Raw genomic sequence first — 27,393 nt, 5'->3', positions numbered from 1 at the left:
TGTGCTCAGGATGTGTCTCCCAGGGAGAGCTCACTGTTATTCTGCACTGATGAATAAGGAAAGTGTCACAGTGTCAAAGTGTAAACAGTATTGAACGTGTGTGTGTGTGTGTGCGTGCGTGTGTGGCTGGGTGATGCCTGTGACTGCATTAGTAATGCTGACTGTGCATTCTCAGCGCTATAATGAACAGTAATGAGTGGTCCCTTGCTACTCATGATTAAAATTACGCTGTCACAACTCAATTTAAGTTAAGCGTCTGTGCCTCAGATGTGATTAAGCAAACAGGTAAAGTAATAGACTCAACCAATAACACGTCCTGCTCAAGTAGAGCATGTACAGAGAGGCATCAGGGGTCAGTTCACTGAGGTTACATAAAGGAATCACAGTTTCCTCACCTGTAGTAGTAGCTTTGGACAGTTTTGTTTCATTTGTCCAGGTTTTGACATATCCAATCCAACTTTATTTATAAATCACATTTAAGAGCAACAGCAGCTGACCCAAAGTGCTGTACAATCAGAAAAGCAAAAACCGTAAGACAACACAGTAGAAGCACATTAAGTTAAATAGTTTAAAAGACAAAAGGACAAAACAATCATAAAAACAATAGGGCACTAAGAAGAATAAAGGCTTTCATTAAAATAAAATAAAATGGAGGAAAAGGGTTTAGGTGGTCAAAGGAATGAAAAACTGCATTTTAATAACTCAACAGCAAAGCCTTTGTGTGGATAATCCATAGGACGCACAGTGAACCCTTTTTATAGGGACTATTTCTTTGGTAGAAAGAAGCTTTTTTTGGTTTTGTTTTGTTTTTTGTTTGTTTTTACAGTAATTTGGGTGAGCCATGTCATTAAAGGAATACTTCGGTATTTGAGACATACATTTATCTTTCTTTTAATTACTTTATTTAGTACTATATTTCCTTGCTGAGGGGCCCTATTTTAATTGCATTGTGTGGGCACCCCCAAGCACACCTGCAAATTCTGTTCATGGATCAGACCTGCAAGCTGAAACAGGTGAGAATATACGAAACAAAATCTGGACAGATCTGGGGCCTTTCTCATGCAGAAGAAATTTTTTGTGATTTTAATGAGCAAACGATGCCTTTTGAGTGTTATCAGATACAATGAGGAGACAACATCATGTTTTATTGAATAATATTTATTGCATTTCTGTTTATTTATATATAGTTTTCATACAGTATTTATTTACTTACTACTGGGAAGCTTATGTATTTCCCCCCAGTGACCAATAAAGCCATATTGATTATGATGATAGTAAATGTACATAGTTACACCCCTAGTAATTGAGTAGAAAACACCATGACATAAGCTAATGCAGCTAGTTAAGCAAACATGACAGAGTAACAATGCACATTAATGTTCACCAAGACATTATATAAGGTTAACTTTCTCTAGGATAGTCTTCAAGCCGACGTCAACAGAACAAGATCAAAGTTCATTGCTCCCCATATTTTCAAAACTCTTTGGACCTAAATTGCAAATGATCTGGTTAACACTAAGAACAGCGATTGTTTTTTCACACTGTTGGTTTGCAGGTTTGAATGGATATGCAGTAGCGTACTCTGCAAAGGGATGGGTGAAGTGGAATATGATTCGTAGGCTGCCGTGATGAATAAATACAGTCTCAGCCAATCACATCACTGGTGTCGTCGCTATATGTCACAATCATAAATTGTTGCATCATGTTGTAAAATGTGGCACAATGCATTAATGCATTATGGATTCAAAGAATAAAATATGAAATGCCACTTTTTCTAAAAATAAAGTTGGGAAAGAGGCAATGCCGCACAGGATTGATGAGATGTTGTGATCTGATGTCTCTCACGTAAACAACAGAACACCCAGATACGGCCGACCATTTTGATGTGTGTACAGGTGTGTGTGTGTAAATTTTGTAGCTGGTTGGTGTCATTTGCAAATGATTTATTCGAGATAAACACAGTGGGGGATCGTGTGTAATGGCACTTGCGCAGTACTTCTCAAATCAGAGGCTGCAGATTCATCAACATATCTGTCCTGCTGCTTTCAAGATAGCTGTAGTAATTTAATGAGCTGGAGGGGAAGCTTTTCATACAGTATGAAGCAGCTGTGGATAACAGATACTGTAAGAATCAATTATATTAATGTGTAGATAAATGCAGATGAAATGCAAGTAGCAGCAGATAGACGCTGCACCAGAAACAGATGCCTATTCCTAAATCTTAGACACAATTTCTACCAAAATACCAACGACTCTGTTACCTGTTTGCAATTATCCATCCGCCTGTGAACTTTGCTCTTTGCATTTGGCACCATAAATACCACACTGACTGGGAAAGTGAATTTCAGTATCAGGAAAGATTCATACCACCTTTATCTGTCCATTAAATATGAAGCTACAGCAGGCAGACAGTTAACATAGCTAAGCACAAAGACTTGAAGCAGGGTGACAGCATGACTGTGTCCAAAAGTAAATAAAAAAGAAACTATTTGCACCTGGGTGCAAGTAAGTGCAAGTAGTCGAGTCAAACACAGAACCTGCCAGATGGCTGCTCTTCAGCTTTTTACACCTGGTCCACTCACTAAGTATAAAGGCAGAAAAATCTAATTACTGAAAATGGGTGAGGTGGCTGAGTGATTTGCATGAAAGACTTTCACCTAGGTTGTCACGGTTTGAGTACTGTGTAGGACCAGCAATCAAAACTGTTTTCTTTGTTTTTTAACTTAGATCTTCTTTTATTATAATCAGTTTTCAGTCACAGTTTGGTTAGGTTTATGCACCAAAACTACTTTGTTAGGCTTAGGAAAAGATTGTAGGTTGGGTTAAAATAACAAGTCTAATACAAATACAAAAGTTAGGCTACATTAAAACACAAAAGCAAACACCTGGGTCTAAATAGCCACATTCGCTATTCCACACCGGATTCAAATTGTATTCTTGGCTACTGACACCCATGTGCAATAAGCACCTACCCAAAGAAAATCATACTACCCCCTACCCCTCATTGAAACAATATATCTTGTTTGTTTAGTCTGCACAAAACACTAAGTGAAATAGTTAGCTGTGGAAATAACACTATTGCTTGGCCAAATGGAGTGGCTGTCGCCATGGTCCTGTCGCCATGGTTACCAGATTTAACGTAATAACTAGTGCACTGGTGCTGGTAGGTAGGTAGGTAGGTAGGTAAGTAGGATTGTTTTACCCTTGGACAGAGTCAGGCTAGCTGTTTCCCATTTCTTCTTCCAGCCTAAGCCAAGTGGCTGCTGGTTGTACAGTAGCTTCATAATTAATAGACAGACATTAGAGGTGGTATGAATCTCCTCATGTAACTCTCAGCAAGAAGAAGTGTATTTCCCAAAATGTCGAATTCTTCTTGTAAAGGAAAGCCCTAACATATTGTAACTAATATAACCAGGTTAGCGTAGCTTACTGCCGACATCTTAAACTGTCATAGCACGAAAAGCACAGGTGTAACTAATAACGGTAACAATGGCTCTGTTCCACTCAAGTGTCACAGGAAGTCCAGCCAGTGAGCCGGCATCTGTAATGAGAGGGAACTGGCACACCAAAATGGAACACAGCCATTATTCGTGTTATTTCTCATACGTGTACTTTTCCTGCCTTCAGTGTTAGAGCCACAGCAAGGACACACTAGCAACAAACTAGAACTTCCTTGACTCTCGATATGACTGTGTTTATTGCTTGTGCCTCTGCATTTGAAGCATTTAAACGTATAAGTGTGTCATTTTTCTCTGTGTGTGTGTGTGTGTGTGTGTGTGCGTCCTGCAGGAGTTTGTGATGATTGTAGTGTTTGGTCTGGAGTACATCATCAGGATATGGAGCGCTGGCTGCTGCTGCCGCTACCGAGGCTGGCAGGGCCGCCTCCGCTTCGCCAGGAAACCGTTCTGTGTCATAGGTAGGTCAACAGTTGTACTACATCTTATGGAGTTTTTAAAAATCTCTTCAGTACCCAGTCAATGTAATTGGAATAAAAACAGCATGAAAACGCTTTAGAGAATATAGGCTCTCCATCTGTCTTAGATTGCTCCAACAGGCAGGAAGACAAGTGAAGAAATACAAGAGGGAGAAGTGGGGTGTTTTAGGGTTGACAGAAAGACAGGAGAAGACTAATAGAGATAGAAAAGGAAACAAACAGCTTGTAGTGAATCAATAGTGTTAAAGGTGATGGATGAACGGGAGGATGGATCTAGACAGTAGTTGAGTCAATCACAGTTCCTGCTAATATTGTGAAACGTGTCACCTTTAATTTCTACTTTTTTACTCCGCAGACATCATCGTACTCATCGCCTCTGTTGGCGTGGTTTCAGCCGGTAGCCAGAGTAACATCTTTGCGACCTCTGCTCTGCGTAGCCTTCGTTTCCTTCAGATCCTGCGCATGGTGCGCATGGATCGCAGGGGAGGGACCTGGAAGCTGCTGGGATCTGTAGTTTATGCGCATAGTAAGGTAGGGCATTTTGAAGTCTTCCTTTCCTTTTGAACTTCAAATTCATGAAAAATGATTGCCAGAAAACAAAGTCTGTGTATGTGTGTAAGACAGCAGATTTCATCAATTGAGAGTTTTTTTACAACATCAGGACACAGGATTCAGCAAAAAAAGAGAATTAAAACAACGTTAACACTTTGAGCCTGTTTCGATTAAATGTAAATGATACATTTTAGAATTAACTTTAAATATATATTGCCAAATTACTTAGCTGTGCACAATATCAGTAATAGTAGAAGAAAAATGTTACGATTGAGAAAAGTTAAGAATATGGTGAGTATGAGCAAGTATGCATTGACTTGACTGATGTGAAATAACTGTATGTTCAATAGAAAGTATAACATTTGTCCATTAGCATCATTTAACAATGCTATATTTTACATTTACTATCATTTAACAATACTGTGACTTGCTTCTATCAATTGTCATGTTTATTTGAGTTGTAAAAATAGTATCCTATGTATGTAATGTAATATTTTTGAATTATTTTATGATGCATGTATAATCTGCTAGTCCCCCTTGCCCCTTTTTGTACTAAATACTCTGTTGTAAACTGAATTTTTAGGATCAAACAGGCGAGGAACAGCAGATAAAAATTAGCCATTAGGGTCAATTTGCCACATTAACGGCAAAATTGTTAAGGAGTTTTTTTCCCTTTAATGTAAATACAGTTAATAAGAGAAATTACAACAGAGAGATGGAATATATGGTGAAAAAGATTGCTCTTATAAAAAGACTTTATCACCAACATGTGTCAATTCAGAAAAAAAGTATGTAATACATTAGATTTATCCATTTTAATGAAATAAAGTGATTTGTATTTGTGTCTTGTAGGAGTTGGTGACCGCCTGGTATATTGGGTTCCTGGTGCTAATCTTCTCCTCCTTCTTGGTCTATCTGGTGGAGAAAGAGTTCAACAAAGAGTTCGCCACCTATGCCGACGCCCTGTGGTGGGGAACGGTGAGGACACACACACACACACACACACAAATTACACATCATTCATTTTATATGGTTTTATGCCAAGAATGTTTTATTTAGCACCTCTAAAGCCACCTCCTCAGTGTTACCACTCAGTCAGGACTGTGTGTTTTTTTAGAGAAATCTCTATCATCATTCGTGTTCGCTTCTCTTGGGATCTTAACAGCAATAACTAATTTAATTGACTGCTGCATAAGAGCAGAAACATAAAATGTGTTTTCTATAAATTTTCCCCATCCAGCATCACACGATCACTCCCTTTTACCCAGGCAAAATCAAAGAAAGCAGCAAAATTGGAGTTATGCTGTATTTATCTGACAACCGTGATATATTTCCCCTTTCAGTTTCTGTGTGACCTTAATGACACCTGCAATACAAAAGCTAACAGGAAAGGCCTTTAAAGTCACACTCTGCTGGCTGTGCTGCACTGTTTCCTCTGACTTCTAAAACCCATTATACCTTGAAAACATGGAAACGGACAACACACTAAACAGAAATGGCCCAATCAATAAATTCAATTTTCTGCTGCTGCCAGGTGAGACCGGCCTGTTAGATATGTGGGAATGACACTCAGACACACTGTGTTCCCGCGTTCTGTGGCCTTGGTGCATCTTTCTTTCTGGTGGACACTAAAAGCTGTTATATCATTTTTTGTGAAAAGGTGAAGTTTAGCCACATGAACTTTTGAGATACATGAGTCAACACAAAAGCTGACAAAGAGCTAAAAAAACTAAAAACTAAGAGCCATCACCACTGGGTACTTCAGCCAAAGTGTTTCACTTTCTTGCTGTTAAAGAGTACCGACATCACAGGTCTTTCTAGAATTTAAACATTGGAGTCACATGTTTCAGCGGCCTTTCAACCAAGGGCTACTACAAGTGCAGTGTGAATCATAAAGCCCGGGCCTTAGGCCAAGTTGTCCCGTGGCTAAAAATATGCAGTGTCAAAAAGTAGGGCTTTGAATGTTGGACTTTTACTTATATCATAGTATTTTAACACTGAAGTATTGCTACAAAATAAAGTACAATTTGGTGCTATGGTAATATAAAATAAAAGTATTGTATAGTATTGTAAAATAAAAAGATATTAATAATAAACATTAGAATCTCATGTGGCGTGGTATAAACTGAGCTGACTTTGTAGATTTTAGACAACACCCTGGTTACCTGAGTGTTAACCTCTATCCCCTCAGATCACACTTACAACCATCGGCTACGGTGACAAGACCCCGCAGACGTGGACGGGACGGTTATTATCAGCCGGTTTTGCTCTGCTAGGGATCTCTTTCTTCGCCTTGCCAGCTGTGAGTCAAACACAGACACGCATTATAACACCATGACTGATTATCCATAGAGCCCATTCTAACAGGAGCAGAGGCCGTGTTTTGTCTTTTGGAGTTTAACACTCTATGTGTGTGTTTGTGCCTGTAGGGCATCCTAGGGTCAGGTTTTGCCCTGAAAGTCCAGGAGCAGCATCGACAGAAGCACTTTGAAAAGCGGAGGAACCCAGCTGCCAGCCTCATCCAGGTAGACACACACGCATCCAGTGACCAGACACGCTTCACCTCTGCTGAATGTTTTTGCAGCAGCTGAGGACCAGTGTGAGAGACGGAGAACTTTCTGTCCTTCTATGTGCAAATTTTCACGCATGTTTGTGTTTCATGTCTGTGTTGATCATCTCCAAGCCTCCAAGAGTGTCTGAGTGAAAGTGTGTGTGCGTGTCTACCCTTTGATGAGTGTGTTAGAAGTATGTTGAAGTATGTGTATGGGTGGTTTCATCATTGTCCTCCTATCAGAGTGAAGGTGTTTCATTAAGTATTAATATGAGTGCCTGTCTCTGGGCTGTCAGGGTGTGTAGGTGATGATGACTAACGGTGTGTGAGGTGCGCTTGCTATGGTATTGATTTTTGCCCACAATGAAAATCCAGATTTCTACAATCTGAGCCTTATTGTTTTGGATTTTATCATCTTTTCTATCATCCTATCATCCTATCATCCTATCATTCATGATAATATAATACAGCCTAACTTTCTTGTCAAAATATGAGGATATAGTATCTGGTGTAAAAGCCATTAAACACAGCAATAGTGAAGACTTCTTGGGGCAAACAACATGAGCAATCAATCAGAATTTAAGTAAAAAGCTGTTCTCAAAACTATATATTTGAAAGTGGAAATAACCATGAAAATCTAGCATGTTAGCCAAACTGCCTGTTGAAAGAAATTACATCTGGGTCCTTATGAGGGAGTTTCTAGACTGAATATGTCACAGCAGGCTGACAAGGCCTGTCCCTTTTCAAACACACCTGCAAATGTAACCAAGATATGCTACTTTTTTTTGCCCTAGATAGCCCATAATCCATTGCGTCAATTGGAAAAACCACTGAAGGGTGTGAATAATGGAAACCATAAACTGGTGATTAACAACACACCCTGGGTTTTGTTACAGTTTCAAATAAGTGGTTTTGATGACATGCGCGAAGTCAGTTCAAAACCTGGTTGTCTCATCATCTGTCGCTACAATCCCAGATTTCAGTATGAAATTGGCAGAAAATTTTCATGCATATTTATGTGAATAATGGCTTAAATCTAATATAATCTGTCCCCCCTGGTCATCAATCTGTATCAACTGTTATGCTTGATAAAGACCAGTTGGAGCCAATTTGATCTTGAATAACCCACTAAGGGAGCAATTAATCCTACATGTTGATCTTATTTCTTTTTTATTGGCTTTGTATCAAGCACCTGGTCACTGTCTGTTGTCTGCCAAGCTCATAACATTTTCCTCAACAGGTAAAAGGAAACTTGGAAGCAGCTTTGATGTGTTAACTGCGTGGATGACATTACTATTCTCTCCATCACTTCACTCCTCTATCTCACACAGCTCTCCCTGCTTCAAACCACTCCGCCACTTGTGTGTGTGTCTTTCTCTGTATGGAGGGTAGGATGTTACCGCTGTCTTCAAGCTTCAGCTGCCGGTCAATTCTAAATTTCACCTGCTGCAATAACTATTTTGCTTACTGACTGTATTATTAGAGCAAGATCGAATCTCCAAATGACTTAAAATTGGTCTCTAGAGTAGCATAACAACCAACAGCCAAATTGACCTGCTTTTGGCAGGTGGTCGGTGTTAATTTCCCACCCTCTTCTGTCCAAAATGTTTATATAAAAGCTTTCCAGTCATGTCACAAATCTCGTAACCACACCTGGCGCCATTGAGGAGGTTCAGTCGGCTGTGAGAAGATCATGGTTTAAGATGTAAAGAAAACAACAACTGACAATGATTGTGGTGGATGTGGTTCATTCCTGCAGGATAATCAGCAACAAGATACATTTGTTCCCAAATTTGGGTTATAATGAGAGCAATAGGTAATAAGAATTATACACTCTGCATTTGTTTTGGCCATGAGGGCCCATGTGACATGCAGCCCATAATTTATGACCACGCAGACTCTTCTTGCACACAGGACACACCAACACGTGTGTGAACACTTCCAGCGTGTCCATCTTTGGACTGTATCCAGCCATTTACTTATCTTACTGTCAAAACACGCTGGAGTTCCATCATACACAGATAAACTATATATGTTTAACTACATAAATAAGCAAGTGTGTTTAGAAAAGCAAATAAACATGACTAATAGCAGAAACTAACTCTGCACCTGAAGTCCAAAGATGGGAAATTTGCTAAATTTAACCCATCCATCACACTTGTTTTGGCTGGTTTTAGAATATTGCCTAAAATGGATGTACCTTTTCATATAGTTTGAAAAGCAAGAAGGCCTTCAAACTAAAAGTTAAAACAGTCATTGCCCTCCACAGCAAAATCTCCCTAAGAATGTTAGGAAAGACCATGGTCATGGTAAAAAGAAATGAGTGCTGATTGTAGGTATGAAATTGCATAAATCACAGATTAAATGATCCAATCAACAAAAGCTCTTCAACAAAGCAAATCAACACAGCAGAAGCACAATCCACTCTTCTTGGCCATACTGAACTCCTCCGATATGGCTGCCAGCTGGTTACGTCCCCTAAAACGCCCTGTGTACATTACATGTCCACATATCTCCGTCCCTACTTCCTCACCTCACCACATTTGTGCCATTGCCCTTGTATGTCATGTTTGTGTGTGTGCGTGTGTGTGTGTGTGTACATGTGAACGTGTGCGTGTCCCATCCATCTCTGCTCCCTCCTCCACCCAGGCGGCTTGGCGTCTGTACTCCACCGACGGTGCTCGTCCCTACCTCAGAGCCACCTGGCACCACTACCAAAGCGCCCTCCCCTCCCTCAGGCATGTATCCCCACCACCTCCACCAGCACCACCATCACTGCAACCCCCTCCCTCCCCCAACCTCCGTCCGACACCCCCCCAACCAGAATGCATCAACATTACCCAAAAAAACTAATCAGCTTTTTCTTTTTTTTCCCTTCTCACCTTTATTGTTTCACTTCCTACCCAACTTATACGTTCCTCCTTCGCCTCTTTTTTTTTCCTCCCACTCTTTACCCTGTTAATTGTTTCATTTATCATTATTTTATTTATCCTGTCAACTCTGCACGTAGTGTGTCTGGCGTAGTTATGCTGCTGATGAGAACTCGGTTTCCATTGCTACCTGGAAGCCTCATTTGAAGGCGTTGCATACCTGCAGCCCCGCCAAGTAGGTAACAACTTACAGACTTACAAACATGGCCGCTGCTGCTCAGCCCTTCTCCTCATCTCTTCCTCCTCATCTGGTGTCTGCTCATTTCCATCGGTGCAGCTTCAATAAACCTTTTCCCACTGTGTGACTCAGTGTTGTGCAGCATTATAACCATTCTTTCATAAGTGTACCTGTATTTTTTTTTGCTTAGCATGCATGGTCTTTAACCGTCTGAGGTACTCTCTTAATGATCATTATTTCAGACACTGCGTAACTTTTATGAATGTGTGTATTTACTCTACATAAGTATTTTGAGGTACTTGTACTTGAGTATTTTGAGTATTTTATGCTACTTTATACCTTTTGTAGTATTGCTACAAAATAAAGTGTACAATTGTGATGCTATAGTATTGTAAAATAGAAATATAATAATAAGAAACATTAACTCAGGTTGTAACTGGTTTCAAGATCATTAAATATTGAAGAAACTCAGCTCGGGTCAAATTTAAACACAATTCGCGACAATTACGTCAAACACAATTAATGGGGCTGCACGGCCATAGCTTGCACGCGCTTGTAAACCATTAACCCCATTGAATTCTTTCTTTTTTTTCCGTTTGGCTTGATGCCTCCAATATCCATCAGTGGAAACGTCTGTATAATGCTATTTTAATCTGCTGGAATACTGATTTCTCTCCCTTTGTCTCCTCCTCTTTATCCCACTAACCTCTGAAGGAAAGAGCAGGGCGAGACTACTTACAGGTTTGTACGATTCTCCGCTTCTTCCTTCCAAAGACACAAACACATACACTCAACATGTGATGCAATTATGATGAAATCTATCTATCTATCTATTTACTGACATTTATCGAGTAGTAATTAGTGATTTGTGAGGTAATTGAAAGTTACCATCAGAGGGTTGGGAGATATTGATTAATTGGTGTTAGTTTCTTGGTTTATTGATCGAGTGATTTAGTGAATGCATGAACCCTTATTCACCCTGAAGGCCATCATTACTGGAGAAAATGTAGACAGCCATGTGTTACTTTGATGTGAAACTCTTGGCTTTAGCCAGTGTGACCTGGTAAAGTGATAATGATGTTGTAAGCCAGAATGGGAGGAGAGAAAAAAAGCACAATTAGCTTGTGCAATAACAAGGTTGATGTGTTCTTATAAAAGGAAACCAGAAGTGTCAGGTCAAGATTTATTTACCATTTGAGTACCACTGGAAAGAACAGTAGCTAATACATTCTCTCAAGTGCTCTGCTGAAGTACAGTTTATATCATACAGAGAGACAGGCAGGGAGAGATGCAGTGATCGAGGCAGTTCTACCACTTTAATGGCATCTTGAGAAGGTACAATGTGCTGCCTTTCCCATCTTCCTTCTCCTTTCTTTATCTTATATTCCCACCTCACTTTTTCTTTAGGTCTCCATCTCTGATTTTGTCTCTTTGCCTCCTTTCACTACTGTTTCCCTCTCTGCACTTGACTCTCAGGCAGGGAAGGGTCTCTGTTCAGTGTGTGTGTGTGTGAGTGTGTGAGTGTGTGAGTGTGTGTGTGTGTGTGTGTGTGTGTGTGTGTGTGTGTGTGTGTGTGTGTGTGTGTGTGTGTGTGTGTGTGTGTGTGTGTGTGTGCGCGCGTATGCATGCACACACGCCTTCAAAGACAGGAGTCTGTACCATGTCTGTACCATGACGCACTTTTTCCATTGGGATAGTATTTATATAACTCATCAAACACAACTCTAGGAGAGACAGAGCGAAGTTGAAAAAGCGGGATGAGGGGGAGGGGAAGGGGAGAAAGGGGATTTCAGAGAGAGGAGGAAGACAGAGAGAGATTTGTGAGTTTAATTATGCTAGTATAGTTTTTTTACAGTGCAGCACTTCTTTTGCAACATTTGGGGGCCTTATATTGAGCCAGCAGCTTCCGTAGGCGTTTAAACCTAAGTCAGCCACACACACACACACACACACACACACACACACACACACACACACACACATAAAACAAATAAGTTTAAACTCTCAAGTCAAGCGCACAAACAAATGTGCTTCTCATCCTTAAACAAAACAACATTTAATTAGACTTTGCTGCATCCACCAACATTCATCCCCCAGAAATCCTCCTGTTTAAAGTGTTCTGTTTAATTACGCTTTCCTTTCTTAGAAACTTTTGTTACAGTTGTTGCAGTTGTGAAATCATAATTATGCACACTTTTATGACACTGTTTCTCCTTTGCGTGTTCCCCTCCACCGAGAGAACACACAACACTCTGTGTTATTAGTGGTTTTACAGACTGTCGGCTGCTCGGCGGCGGTAGGTGCCGGGATAATCGGCTGGTGGTTTTCGTTTAAGCAGACTTGTAAACACCAGCAGTAGTAAACATTAGGCGCACCACAAAGTGCTACAGCGGACATCATGCTGAGTGTAAGTGTGCTGGATATTAGCAGTGAGAGGCAACATGAAATAAAGGATAATGAAGGTTTAATCTGGAGTTTATGTGTGCAGGTATTTGTGCCTGTGTAGTTGTGCTTGAACCTTGTTGTACAGTGAAGTCTAATTCAAAAACCTCTAGTATGATCAATATAAGCCATAATGAATAAAATATTCATACTTTTTTTCTAACTACCTTCAACTTGGACACTATTTAAGGGTGCATTCAAACCTGTAGTTGACTTCCCATGCTCCTTGATGGGAAAATCAAAGGTTTATCCCAAATTATGCCCCACTTACGTGTGTTTGTGTTTCTAAGAGTGCTGTTTAGTTCACAACAGGGCTCAAATAACAACATTCACACCAAGTTATAAGCAAACTAGACTAAGCTGGCAAACACACCAGAGTTCATTTCAACAACACCAAATTAAATGTGAATACAGCCTGATTTCTAGTTTTTTGTTGACCAGGCAGCTTTACACAACACTGTCACACAGGACAAGGCATAGTCAGGAAATTTGTTAACCACATGTCACACAACAATCATTGTGTTGATGATTTGGAGCTTTCGTACATGATCGGAGAGCCAAACCCTGGCAAGAAAATGGAAGTAGTTTCTCACTGAAGCATCTGGTGAGAGTTTGGTCAGATTTGTTCGAGGGGAAACAGAGTCCAGGTTGCATATGTACAGGGTAATGCTTTAAATTATAACAAGGGTATTTTTAAACCTGGGCCCTATTTTTACATATTTTGGGTTCTAAATGACTGATAGGCACATAAACTTTTGGAATCGGTCCAGTAGATCACAGCCAAGATCGTAGCCTTCAGGGCAATTGCATCAGATCAAAGTATGTCCACTAAAAGTGCTTGTTTTTGCCACTGGCAAGCTCAGATTCTTATCTTGTCTGACAACATTACAGAAAGGATCCTTACAGAGGTAGACCTGTGACATCCTTTCTGTTTAACCAGTAACAGCCGTTGTATCTATTCAAACCCACCAGACTCTATTGACAATCACAATCATTTTTACCCCACAGAACACGTGAGTGGCTGGTCTACTGCTGCCTTGATCACTTAGTTTGTTTGTGTTCCTATGTGTTACACAAATATTGTGTTGGATCTGAACTAACCCTTTTAAACACCAAAGTCACACAATAACACAAACAAACTATAATTATTGAGACAGCGGCAGACCAGCAACTCCAATGTAAAATTGTTGTTTTTGTCAATGGAGTCTGGTGGCTTTAAACCGAGCACTTAACAGCCATATCTGGTTAAACAAAAAGGATCTTACATTTCCGCAGGGATCCTTGCCATAATGACGACATACACTCTGAATAACAATCTGAGCCTGTCAATGGTAAAAACAAGCACATTTAGTGGATGTACTTTAATCTGGTGCCATTGCCTCAAAGGATTACATTACAGCCATTATAGCTCAGTTGCCATCCATTCTTGGCTGTCAGCAGAGGTGATCTACTGGACCAGTTCCAAAAGTTTTTGTGCCTATCACTCATTTAGAACACAAAATATGTAAAAATGGGGCCCTGGTTTAAAAATGATTGGAGTTATTTTTTCAAACAGCTACCACTGTGTTGCTCACAAGCTATGTCTCAGCCTTGTTTTGTTGACACAAGCATGATGTGTGTCATGAATTCATATCATCGATATATTTAGGGGCAGCTGCTGTTTTTTCAGTTTTATATTTACTTTGGATCAATATTGACAGCAGAGAAATTCTCTTCTTCTTCCTCTGCAGAACTCTTTTAATATCCTTCCTCCTTCACTTCTGCCCTGTCCATTCCTCCATTCCTCCATCTGTCTCTCCCCCCTTCGCTCTAGTAAGGGTCTAAGCTATGGGAGGCTCTTCAGAAGGTATACTCGGAAATACAGGAGGTACCTACAGTACTACCCAGCATCCTCTCTGCCCTGCTCTCAGCCCAGTAGCCTTTGGGAATGACTGACTAATAGCATGAAGGAGAACAAAGAAAGCAAACCTAACTACCTTCTTATTTCCCTCCTCAATCCCTTCAATCCCACGAAAGACTGAGTCTAAGACAACAACTGCTGCCTGCTGCCTGCCGAATGCAAACAAGGTTTTGTTATCATGTTACAAATTAAAGGGGAATTCCATCAAAATTGATCTATACACTATAACAGTGGGAATGGATGTAAAAAATAACAATGAAAAGTTTAATGTAGTTCAACAGTCAATACATTTTGCATTGAGCGCTCATCAGTCTGAAAAACTACATAGATAGGCATCATGGGATGTTGCTTGACATGATCCTTTCATGATTTGTAATTCAAAACTCCCTGTAAATCAATTTTTGGAAATGTTCAACTTTCTCAGTAAGAGTTCTAAATTCCCCTTTATTTTAATATTCACTTCCTAGAAACTGTTCCGAATCCAGCCACATGAAAATCCTTTGTTTCATTTATATTGTTCATGAACAACCATCGATCTCTAGCTATCTTTAGCTATCTAGCTAAAGCTGTAGTTCCATCAGTTGCCTCTCAGAATAAAATGAGAAACTCAAGTGGCTGGACCCAGTTTACCTTAAATGATCCTCCAACAACATATACCAGATCTACACATGTCAGTATGCAAATCTGGGTATTGCACATTCCTTATTTTTCTGCATGCTCTGTGCATTACTGCTTCACTTCTCTTTTCAGTCATTTTGCAGCATAATAGATACAAGAATGGTAACTGATAAAAAAAAAAGTGTCTTTAAAAGATCTGTACAGTCCTATCCTGTGTATTTAAGAAATAATTCATGGATGTTTCCGTATTAGTGGAAAGTGTAGCGCATACTGCAGATTCAGAACATAACATGGCTACCACTGTATTGCTCACAATAGTATTTAGTCCATGAACATTAGTACACATGTCTTGTCATGTTTTAAGTAAAGACTGCCAAGTGTTAGATAAGGGTAAAATAGGGAAATGATGTACAGGTCTAGCTTTGGAAAATCACAGCCAATCAATAAAAATAACAAAAGTATATTTCAAAAGTTTTGGTATGTAAGTAGAAACAACTCCTGTTAAAGTGATCAAGGATGCAGACACCTGACATTCAGATGAGACATTAATGTCTGGAAAAAATGTCAAATGGCATGGAAAATGTGCTGGAGCCCTGCATCTCTCTAATTACTAATAAGATTAGTAATATGGTTACAGTAAGTATTTATAGGAAGGTAATTAAGTACATAGATAAATCCTGTAGGTATGCAGATAGTATATTTATTATACACAGTATTTTTGACCATTAATGTATCATACCATGGTGTAACTACACTTAGCAATTGAGACAGATTGTATTTTGCAGATTAAAACCACATTTCTGATGTTCCATCTACTGCTGCTTCTTGTTGGATCTTTAAATCTTTGGATTTGATAATAAACATTAATTAACATGCTGGATGTACTTTGCCATCACAGTCAAGATCTCTTTTTGTTCAGGGTGAGCAGTCTGAAGAACTCTGACATTTTCTAAAAGAAATCTAACAATGGAAAGCACCAGCTTGAGGATGTAAGATGCTTCTTTGAATAACGGTCTCATTTGTTAAAGGTAGTTCTAAAATGAATGTGTTGACCTTGCATCAGTCTTACCGTGTAATCTCTCTTTGCTGTGTTTTGAGTAGACAATACATGAATAGATGATCAGGGTATGGGGTGAGGATTGGAGCACTTCAGGATCTAATGCTGAGGATTTGTTTTTGGTGGCTTGGCGGGCAGTCTGGCTGTGTTCTGGTGTTTTCTGGGCATGTCAGTTGGATGGATGATGTTTGGGCTGAAGGAAAAGACAGAACGCTGCCCTGTGTCTGCGCTCTGAACTCTTCTCACTCTCTGAGGGGAAATTGGCGTTGACAGCATCCCTTTTTTCTTTCTCTCTTTGTGTCTGTGTGTGTCTCTCTCGTTCTCTATCAACTCCATCCTTAACTCACTTTCCCCAATTTCCCTCACCTTTTCCCTCTCTGTCTCCATCCATCTTTTCTGGATCATCGCCCCCATCACCTTTACTCCCTCTGTCTCCCCCATCCCAAATGCTTTTCTCGCCTCCCACCCTCCCCATCTCCTCGTCCTCCTTCTCCTCTTCTCCCTCTCTTTTCTTCCCTCCCTCCCTGCAGCCAGAAGTTGAGCTTTAAGGAGCGGGTCCGGATGGCGAGTCCTCGTGGTCAGAGCATGAAGAGCAGGCAGACGTCCATCAACGACCGCCAACGCTGTTCCCCTGGCAACGAGGTGGTGGGTGGTGCCGAGCTGATGGGTGGGAGCCCGGCCAAAGTGCAGAAGAGCTGGAGCTTCAACGATCGGACCCGATTTAGGCCGTCGCTGAGGCTGAAGAGTCAGACTCGAACTGCTGTCCCAGATGGTGAGCGAGACTGTCAATGGCAACCAACAGACCAAAACACCATCTGACAAATGACCCTTTTCAGCACACTATGTCATCTTGTACTGTATATGTACAGCAGCTTTATTTAATCTCTTAAACCTCAGTGAACCGCTGATGGGCCAGTCATTACAAACACATGCTGTGCAGCTGATCTATGTTCAAATGCACAGAAATTCCTTTTATACTCAAGTGGAGATCCCAAAGTTTCCAAAGATACAATATGTCAGTATGACAGGATGACGTTGAAGATGCTAAAGAAAATTAGAATATTTCCATTTGATGGAGATCAAATGGAGTTTTTTTTGTTTTTAATCTTATTTATTCATTTTTATTTTTTTCTCTGTCAGGAGCTTTAAAATTGTTTTTCTCCACATTGTCTGACGGTAAATATACATTAAAGCTCCTGACAGAGAAACAATAGAAAAACTGTTCGTTGAAGGGTTCGTCCGGCGGAACTGGCGTTACATACAACGACACAACCAGGTACAAGAGAATACCACAGTAATTCAAACATAGCCTGGAGTCAGATAGCCAATAATAAAGCAACAACATGAATAAATAAACACAACTACTAGAACTACACAAGCTCCTCAGATATGAAAGGTTTAAGGCCTCTGAAAACATGGTTATAGGAATAGTTTTTGAGCTCTCACTCTAAAACTCTAAAAAGTGAATGTGCTCCACCAGGATCGTGTAGATGTGATTTAACTGACAGTGATTTGGCAACAGCAGCAGCCCAAAAACTATCATCACATTTTGATTCAAATTCTGCTGTAGTAACTTACAAGGCAACATCACCTTTTTTAGTTGGTGCTGAAATATCCAAAAGGGCTCTAACTTTGTCAGAAAATGTATTTATATTGGACCCCATCATTCTCATTAAGAAGCTGATTCAGACAACAGGTTTTGAATTTTTTTAGTTAGGTTTTATTTTTTTTTTGTGTGTGTATATTTGACTTTTCTTCTTTAGATTTTCCAAAAGTATACAACACATTTTTGGGTGACCTGCACCAAGATCTTAGTGATTGGTTTTAGCCAAAACGATGTAAATGTAAATCAAACTGTAGAGAAACTTCCCGGATGGAATAAAGTTACACTGTCTTTTTCACTCCATTTATATTTGCTTACTGGATTGTCACGTGGATGAGAAACAGAAAATCGGTATTTATATTGTAGTGGGTGAACTGAAGCCAGTTCTTCTCAGTTCTCAGTTCTTGCTTTTTGTTCCCTGAAGGGAGCATGAATTTATTGTTATGACCTAAAGTAGTGTGTATGTATACAGTATGTTGTGCACCACTGTTTTTCCTCATGTTTCCCAGAAAGTTTTACCCTATAGTATGTTTCTCCTCTTATTCCCCTGCATCATTTATTTGAACTTATTTTACAACCTATTAGATGGACCATATAATTATTCACTTTTCTTCATTCTTTTGCCCCAATGCTTTTCTCTTCCTCTTTTTCTTTTTTTCTGTGTCTGTCTTTCTGTCTGTGTCTCCCACTCTCATAATTATTGGCAGTATAGAGAATATATACTACCCCCTTCCCTCACCGTACATAGCTGAGCCGGCAAAACGCTGCCCGTTCCTAAAGATGCCATCCAAGCAGGGGCATAAATTCTCACCTCCTAAAGGCCAAAATAGTATCAGTTTGAAGCATTCTTGGAGACTCCTGTCAAGACCCACAATGCAGAAAGTGTTTTATGAGTTTGAAGACAGGAAACAATTTTGCATGGGGAAACATGTATTGATGAAACCGCTGTCTGTCTCTCAGTGGACGCAGGTATGACCACAGAGGATTCCTTTGATGAGAGAGGCTGCCATTGTGATGTTACAGTGGAAGATCTCTCAGCTCCCCTCAAGGCTGTCATCAGAGCTGTCAGGTGAGATCGTTCGACAGATTCACTCCACATATCAGGCCTTTTAGCTGATGCTCATGTCCAATCGTCTTTAAGCTCAAGAAAGTTTTGAGGACTTGATCTCCTGATTGCTGGTTTTATACGGCTATTGCTTTCATTTGTTGCGCCATTCTTAAAAAACGAGTTTTGGAAAAATATTTGAAAATTGATACCACTCTCATGTCTATGTGGTACGTCTGAAGCAAGTAATTATGTTTCCCACTACAATGATTGGATGTATGACAGCAACACATTTCATCTTGATTTGTGATGTGAGTAAGGCCTCCCCTCTCTTCCTGGTCGGCTGTTTTTGACCTATCTGTAGATGATCTGTTCATTCAGACACCCTGGAGGAATGAGTGATGGTTTCCCAAATGAAGAAAATGTTTCCTGTTGGTCGGTGGCTCCCTTGAAGCCCTCCAGCTTCTCTGTGTTAATGAATGCTATGTATTTTGTGGCTTGTTGAACCTGATAAAGGTTTATTATTGGTTAGTCACAGAATTTGGATTCCTCCCTTTGTCTTTTTGTTGCTCACCTGTGTCCACTGATTCTGGCAGCTCACTGAACTTATGAGCCACCAGTCAATTGGTGATGTCACTGAACTGCCTTCTCCTTTTATGATTGGCTAGTTAGCTCATGTTTCCTACTGATTTGCCACCAGCTAACAGAAGAAGGCATTCTGTATATATGTGTGAAACAGTTTGATATCATACACCCAGACAAGTATCAGTTCATCACAAATTCTGGCTGTTTAAGGAGGTTATAAACATGTTTTTGTTTTTGCAGATGAACCAGTGTTTAGGTTAAAACCCTGCCTCCTCATCTGTCCTTCACTGTGCTACAGTAACAGCCTCTTGAGAATGAAATGAATCCATAATATAACACAACAGCACAGACCCCTGTCTTTTTTCCCCTCGTCTATACATGTCACTCTGGATGGGAAAAACACACATTCACCCCTGAGAGCAGGTGTTCGCGTGATGTTTGGTCCCCTCTATTTTTCTGTGCTGTTTGCATCTTTCTCTCTTTACCTATATAACCTACTGCTGGGTTTGAGGCTTTGCTGCAGGGGGTTTTGACTTTTGAGCAGAGCTTTGAGTGTGTGTGTGTGTGTGTGTGTGTGTGTGTGTGTGTGTGTGTGTGTGTGTGTGTGTGTGTGTGTGTGTGTGTGTGTGTGTGTGTGTGTGTGTGTGTGTGTGTGTGTGTGTGTGTGTGTGTGTGTGTGTGTGTGTGTGTGTGTGAGTGAGAAAGTGAATGAATATGTGTGGGTGTGTGTATGTGTTTCAGCAGACCCTGCTCTCTTACACTGGCACCGGCACCCTGTGAGCGAATGTTTATCCAACTGGCGCCAAGTGATTCTCTCACTCCACTGCTTCTTCTCAATCTCTTCGTATTTTTTTCTTGCAAACAAGTACATTTTCACCACTCAATAAAGCAGAATTTCTGCTTAAAAAAACTACAGGTTTGTGACAAAGTTGGCCTCTGCTTCGAATACGATGTAGCTGCTGTGGTTTTCTGCAGGTTAATATGAGTTTAGATGTTGCTATCCTGATTTTCCATTCTCATCAAATAAAAAGAGAGATATCAGATGTTTTCCTGGATTCTTAAGGGTGACAGGACAGTACGATATGATAAATAAAAGGTCTGAAATTATAGCATAAGTTGACAAACCAAGCCAAGGTCATTGTGATTTGCTAACGATCTCCATCAACCAGTTATCTACAATGATTCCTCCCCCTCACACATTTTAAGATCCTGCTTCATTATTTAAAATCACCCATCTTACATAGAATTTATCCAACCACCACTTTGAGCTTACAGTCAACATAGGCTATTGAAGAGATTAATATATGGAGTGGAATATCTATTTAAATGTGTTATTATAATCTCAGCACCGATGTACAGATGCTGCACATATGGACCACAAAATCTTATCTGTTGTGCTCTCCCACCTGCACACTTAGAGGGAAGAACTAGCCATATGTGTTATTAAGCTACAGATTTTTTCACGATCATATTGGGTCTTTAGCTGTAATTGCCTGTAGACATATCTTCAGTACTCCATGTTTAGTTGTTCATTAAAATTTCCTATAATGTTTAGTAGCTCTGCCGGCTACACCTGACTACTGCCTGCACACAGTGTAGGTGTCAGATGGGTATAACACAGTGTGGCACATCTACATTTGGCCTAAATGAACTTTGTAGCTTTTATCATTGAAACAGACACTAAGAGTTGAATAATTTCCAGTGGAATCCACATCTGACAAGTCAAATCAAGGCAGAAAATAATTAAAGTAATTGCTTGGTTCTAATATCCAGTCAGTCGTTACTTCACGTCTTCTTGAGTTTGCCATATTTGCAGATTTAGAACGATGTCACATGCCAAGACTTTATCTTTCTTTTTCAAGTGAACTGACGTCTATCAAACCCACTCTCTCACCAGCCCGTCTGTTTCTTTATATTCACACACACAGACACAGATCATCACTACCACCCCACCAGGCCCAGCCTGCCCACCCAGCAGGCCTCCTCCATGTGCAGCCAGAGCCCAGGGCTTTCCCAGGGTGTCGGGTTGAGGGTTGGACACCCCCACCCATGTCAGGACTGTTATTACAGAGGGTCATCTGTCACCGTTGTTTCCATTTAGACAGTGAGAAAAACAGGCAACTGGAGAAAAGCAGAAGCCACCAGGGAATCCAAATGCACCAAGCTGATAGATCCCCTTACCTGTATCAATATTATTCACTCAGCAGTGTCTCTGTTCGGCAAATAGAAGGAGATAGAGGATTACACTCAAGTTTCAGAGTCATTCATTTTGGTTGTTATGGATTTGACAAGTGAACTAGGGAACTTCAGTTTCCCATTAAATACTCCTTGAGATATTTGAGATTTTAATAATGTTTTCTTTATTACACTTCAAAAAAAGATCAACAAGTGAAACGTAACACTGATCGTCCTGTGGATTTCCCAAAGATGTTGCTACCACCTAGTGGTTGGCTATAGTAATTACATTTTTTTAAAATCAAATCTCTCTTGACTTTATGTTACCTGCTCTAACGTTTCTCTTCCTCTCTGCCTTTTTACTTCTTGTGTGCGTGTGTGCGCGTGTGTGTGTGTGCGTGCGTGTGTGCGTTCATGTGTGTGCATTTGTGTGTGTGTGTGAGTGTAGGATCATGAAGTTCCACGTGGCAAAAAAGAAGTTCAAGGAGACATTGCGTCCATATGATGTGAAGGATGTCATAGAGCAGTACTCTGCAGGACACCTGGATATGCTCTGTCGCATCAAGAGCCTTCAGACGAGGTCAGGACATACACACATGCACGCACACACACACACTCACATTTAAACCACAAGATCCCACACAACTGGAGAGAATAGAGAAATCACTATTCTCTATGCATTTTGCTGGTTTTTATTCTTTACCAAGGACTTGCACAGGTGGATGTTGCCGCCAATGTTGCTGCAAGTTTCTACTAGTCCTATAGAGGTTATCACTATAGATAATCATTTTTAAGTGAAATTAACCCACTTTTACCTTGTCTTTTTTACTCATTGTGAGTGTACTGTGTATGTACATGTGTGTCCCCTCTCTCTCCCAGACTAGACACTGTAGTGGGTCCCCCTCCGAGGCCTTTCAGCAGCCGAGCCAAGACCTTTTCCTCTCCCTCCCTGCATTTATATTACAGCCAGGCCCGGAAGAAACAGTCTGCGCCGGGGTTAGAGCTACCCTGCCCTGATCTGCCTGCCGACTGCTTCCCGATTATAACCAAACCTCAGCGATGTCACACCTGGGTCAAGCAGCATGCATGCTTGAAAATCACATGACAGATCCCTCTTTGAATAGCCCATAAAGTTTAAAAAGAGAAGATTGTTTATTTAGTCTAATTTCATTTATCCTAGAAGCAGTGCTCATCGTGCAAAGAAATGTAACTGTGTCCTCTTTCTCACACACCTGGTGAGCTCTGCTCTTGTTATTATTTCGGAGCTTTTTCTTGTGTAACTCGGCCCTGTAAAGCAGCCAAACCTCTAACTTGCAAGGCAACACAGTCCTGTTTAACTGAGTTCTGTTTATCTGAGTCAGTGGTGAATTGCAAGAGAAAAATTTACCACATTGTCAGTTTGACCCTGACTGTAGAGGTCATCAAGGAGCTCAAGCAATGGTTTATGGGCAAAGTTTTACAAAAGGTTATAAAAGGTTTTTGATTCAGATGTCACAAACGAGCATTAGTTATTCACTTTTCTTTAACTAACGGAGTGGTGCTTTATCACATAATTTTAATTTGATCAGCACTAAGTCATTTAATACTTTTAATTCTGATTTGGGCACCTTGAGGACCTCAACTAACTGGGACATTTTGTCTGCTAACATACCGTAGGACATACTGCACATAACTGTAGACAAGCTACCTAAGAGAAGCAGTGCATTTATTTTGTCCTTATGTAAAAGCCCCAATCCAGAGTTGAATGTCAAATTTGAAATCCAGAAATGTATTTGAACTCATAAAACTCCATTTACCATATTCGAAGAACGAATAATAATCATAATGTAATTAACAATTCAAAATCCAGCTGTTTTACTTGGGTTTCTGAATTCTTATAATCAATTCGTGTAATCACTTAACTTATGAAAAGAAAACCTGGAAACATGGTTTCAGCAGGGGGCACTATAATGCAGTTACACATCAGCCCTTGATGGCCATCTGGTGTTTTATGCTCAATGAAGAGCAGTGCTGATGGTGATACCAGTGTTGTCAGTAGAGCTCCTGAGGATTAACATAGTGCTTGCTTTTTGTACATGAGTGTTGGTATGAAGTGTGTCTACAGGCAGGCAGGAGTGCTGCAATGTACATTTACGCTATCTCAGAAGCATTGTTGCTATACCTTTACTAAATCAGAATATTATATTTTCACAGTTTTATTCACAGAGGATGATAGAAAGAGCAGAATGTAAAAGTTAATCAATAACATCTTTTGAAAAACGTTCTCTTTTTTAAAAGCAACAATCACTGAATGAATAATGACCAGTAGATGGGGCAGATAAACTTTGTAGGCTCACCTGAAGCTCTTTTTCATTAATGTGGTTTACAGTGAAGTGTGTTTATTAGTGACACATCACTGTTTAAATGTTGTTTTAGAAATTTTTCTGCCTTGACATGAATAAAAATGGAGTAAGACCATAGAGTAAGACTAAATACATAGTCAAATTGAAAAGGATATATTATTTATTAATGATGTATTTTAAAAAATCATCATTAAAAGCATGATCATCTAAAAATGTTTATATCAGCCTTCAAAAAACCTAAGCCTGACATTTTTAGCCCACTTTTCCCTCTCATCCTCTGTGTTTTGCCAATTTATCAGTTCATTTAGTACCATTTAGGACCACTGTGTGAATGTGTGAATGTGTGTCTGTGTGTGTGTGAGAGAGAGAGAGACACAGAGAGAGAGAGAGAGAGAGAGAGAGAGAGAGAGAGAGAGAGAGAGAGAGAGAGAGAGAATGTATCTGACCCAGTCTCTCTCCTGTCTCCAGACTGGCCAGTGCAGCAGGCTCTGGTCCCAGCCTGAGTAGCCGACCCAGGAACATGTCCTCTCCTGCCCTGCACTATTATTACGGCAACAACAGGAAGAAGCTCCCTGGCTCAGGGTTACTTTTATTTCACATTTGATTTAAACTTTACCCGCACTAGAATCCCATTCAGTGCCCCTATGGTGAACTTTAGTTTCCTTGCAGTCCCTAAAAGTACCTGACTCACTGTAAATATGTCACTCGCATTGAGACATTCTCACAGGGATCCAAATAATCACTACTTTCTTACAGTACCATATGGTTGGAGTTTTTAGAGGATTAGATGTGTAGAATGTTTAGAAAGTTGCACAAAGAGGATTTTGAAAGTGAAAAGCGTATTGTAAATTTTTATCTAAAACATGATTATTCAAATGCATTTAACTCTACCCATTTGGTAAGATTTTGATTAACCAGGTCTGACACATTTGCATTAAGTGCACTAATACACACACACAAACCCAAGTCCATATCATGCCTTGTCCATAGTTCCATACTCCATCCTCTTTACATTCACCAGAAAGGGGACATTTTATTGTTTGGGAATGTTGCTAACTTGTGTGCCGTTGTTTGGACTCAAAAATGCATCTTAATGCTTAAGATATCACGTTTTCACCCAACAGCAACAATATAACCTGTGCTCTGAACGCATTTTTACATTTGTCAACGTACGTTTCAGATTTAGTGCTCATTAATGACTCGTGCTTTTTTTTTTTTTTGTTCCTAAAGGCTTGTGAAAATGTTATATATTTTTTTTAATAAATTATGATAATTGTTATTTTTTGTGCATCGTGTTTTTCACTTGTGAAATTGTTCCCTTTATATATATTTTTTCATTTCAAGTTTCAGAGCCAATGAAACTCCTGCTAACTACATACTGCATGAAGTCCATTTTGAAAATGCATTTGTTCTTTATTTCTGAATCACTGACAATTTTGGAGATACAAGGTTTTCATATGAGAGCACTGATACATCAAAGCCATGTGTGGTGTGTGTTTTACTAATCCTAATCTTAACATCCTGCTTTAGGTGTGTTGCCTGACTTGGGATAACCTGAAATGAACCTTGGGTGCCAACCAGTATTATCATTATAACATATTAACACCAGTGTGTGTGTCTGTGTGTGTGTGTATCAGGGTGGATCAGATTCTGGGAAAAGGCCAGATTCCTGTGGATAAGAAGATGAGGGACAAACTGCACCCAGATGGAGACTCCCTGGAGGGCATGAGCATGCTTGGACGTGTGTGTAAGGTGGAGAGACAAGTGAGTTTAAAAAAAAATCTCAGGAGGGAAAATTACATCAGCACTATCCTTTAAAAATGCAGTTTTGCAAGATTTTATTACCCTATAATGTAAATGATATATCTGTAAGGCACTGATTTGGGCTGTTGATCAGTACCAATGTCTCAGGAATTACTTGATCAGGCATTTGTGGCTTTGAAAACACTCTGGTCTGACACCTGTTTTGAAGACAACCACCTCCATGTTCTCACTCTCTTACTCTTTTTTGTTGACCCCAGGTAACTTCCATTGAATCAAAGTTGGACTCTTTGCTGGATGTCTACCGTCAAGTCCTACAGAAAGGCTCGTCAGCACTCACCCTCTCCTCCCTGCCCCTGTTCGAGCTGGACAACCACCAGCACCACAGCTCGGACTACCAGTCCACCATCATTGGCAGAGATCTCCCCTCCCCCCAGGGAGCCGATCTGGTTGGAGCCGGAGGGGATAACAATGGGGGCATGCGCCATTCTCTCAGCACCAACCCGAGAGGCCTGCGGCTTATCCTTGCACCCGCTGATGACGACGGTCCCCCAGACTCGGCACCTCCATCCTACCCCCCGTCCACAGCCTCGCTCTCTCCATCCCCGCTGCTGCCTCCTGATAGCCCTTACCCAACCTTGGTCACCCCTAATGGTACCTCAAAAAGAGCACACTTTCCTGACCTGCCACCCCCACCACCTTCAACGGGTGGTTTCACCCTCCGGCTGCCCCCTATGTTGCACCCCTCCCACCTACGATGCCCTGCTGACCCCATCCCAGATGATATGACAGATGGAGTGGCGGCAGATGAAGGGAGCTCTGGTCCTTCTGTCATTGTGGGACCCAGTGTCGATGCTGACCAAGAACTGGACAGCGAGGCAGGCCTTGCACAGGGAGGGGTGCAGCTGCGGGAGAAGCCTGGCTTGAAATCTGAGGGGGTCTGGAGGAGGCACATGAGCCTGGAGGTTAACCCCCTGCTGCTGCTCTCGTCTAGCCCAGACGGGAGGCCTTCAGACTGGGGGGGCAGTCTCGGGAAATCCCTCTCCGTGCACAATCTCAGCCAGCCTTTGACCAACCGTGCCCCAGGTCTCTCCTCAGCGTTGAACAGCAGCAACGGTAGCGAACGCAGCAATGTCCACGGTGACCTTAGCAACTGGGACAGAGCAGAACTCTTTATTAGTGAGAGCAAACTAGAGCCAGCGGAAGAACATTTCAACTTCCTGTCCCAGGAACCTAGCAGCAGCTCCTCGGACCTTTTACCGACTGTGGGGGAGGCTGCACCTCAGCCAATGGGAAGCTCAGAGTTTCTCAGTCAGTCCCCACACATACAGCTGGCATAACCACACATGCACACTGACACACACGCTTGCATACTGTATGTACACTCCATTACTGGAAATGCCACTTTTAAAGTATTTTTACAGGACACTCTCAAGATTATGTTGCAAATCCAATCAATGCCTTCTATGTGGACATACAATATTTTTACATTGTTCTTTACGGGGCACTAAAATTACCATAAAGAAATCAAAAGTATGAAATATAAAATATTTCTTAAAGTGGGAATATTCATGTAAGACAAAATAAACAAAATGTACACAAATACAAAAAACCTTCAATTGAGAGAAATTTCTTTGGTCTTTATCTAAAGTTATTCAGACATAGTAATTTTATTAACTTTATACAACAAAAAGGTCATGTTTTTCACTTACAAGATCAT

At 40.6% G+C, this 27,393-nt stretch overlaps 1 protein-coding gene across 2 annotated transcripts in view; it reads left to right on the top strand.

Moving 5' to 3' along the window:
• The window catches only part of kcnq5a (potassium voltage-gated channel, KQT-like subfamily, member 5a), a 92,007-nt gene extending 64,854 nt beyond the window's left edge, over window positions 1-27,153 (top strand). Inside the window, exons 3-17 of one of the 2 annotated variants that reach the window (XM_070840656.1) lie at window positions 3,790-3,916; window positions 4,290-4,465; window positions 5,339-5,464; window positions 6,678-6,788; window positions 6,916-7,011; window positions 9,687-9,775; window positions 10,860-10,886; window positions 14,401-14,454; window positions 16,693-16,934; window positions 18,726-18,834; window positions 22,019-22,150; window positions 22,450-22,566; window positions 24,381-24,494; window positions 25,550-25,676; window positions 25,934-27,153. In XM_070840656.1, the coding sequence (XP_070696757.1) occupies window positions 3,790-3,916; window positions 4,290-4,465; window positions 5,339-5,464; window positions 6,678-6,788; window positions 6,916-7,011; window positions 9,687-9,775; window positions 10,860-10,886; window positions 14,401-14,454; window positions 16,693-16,934; window positions 18,726-18,834; window positions 22,019-22,150; window positions 22,450-22,566; window positions 24,381-24,494; window positions 25,550-25,676; window positions 25,934-27,013 (2,727 nt within the window). In that variant the 3' untranslated portion in view covers window positions 27,014-27,153. Of the gene's footprint in view, window positions 1-3,789; window positions 3,917-4,289; window positions 4,466-5,338; window positions 5,465-6,677; window positions 6,789-6,915; window positions 7,012-9,686; window positions 9,776-10,047; window positions 10,143-10,859; window positions 10,887-14,400; window positions 14,455-16,692; window positions 16,935-18,725; window positions 18,835-22,018; window positions 22,151-22,449; window positions 22,567-24,380; window positions 24,495-25,549; window positions 25,677-25,933 lie in introns of both variants that reach the window. The other variant, XM_070840657.1, reaches the window with a different exon arrangement.
• The last annotated feature ends 240 nt before the right edge of the window (window positions 27,154-27,393 follow it).

The sequence above is a fragment of the Pempheris klunzingeri genome, chromosome 12 (assembly GCF_042242105.1).
Source record: "Pempheris klunzingeri isolate RE-2024b chromosome 12, fPemKlu1.hap1, whole genome shotgun sequence".
NCBI classification, from domain to species: domain Eukaryota; kingdom Metazoa; phylum Chordata; class Actinopteri; order Acropomatiformes; family Pempheridae; genus Pempheris; species Pempheris klunzingeri.
The sequence above is the reverse complement of the archived record's forward strand: the minus strand, read 5'-3'. Positions and strand labels throughout refer to the sequence as shown.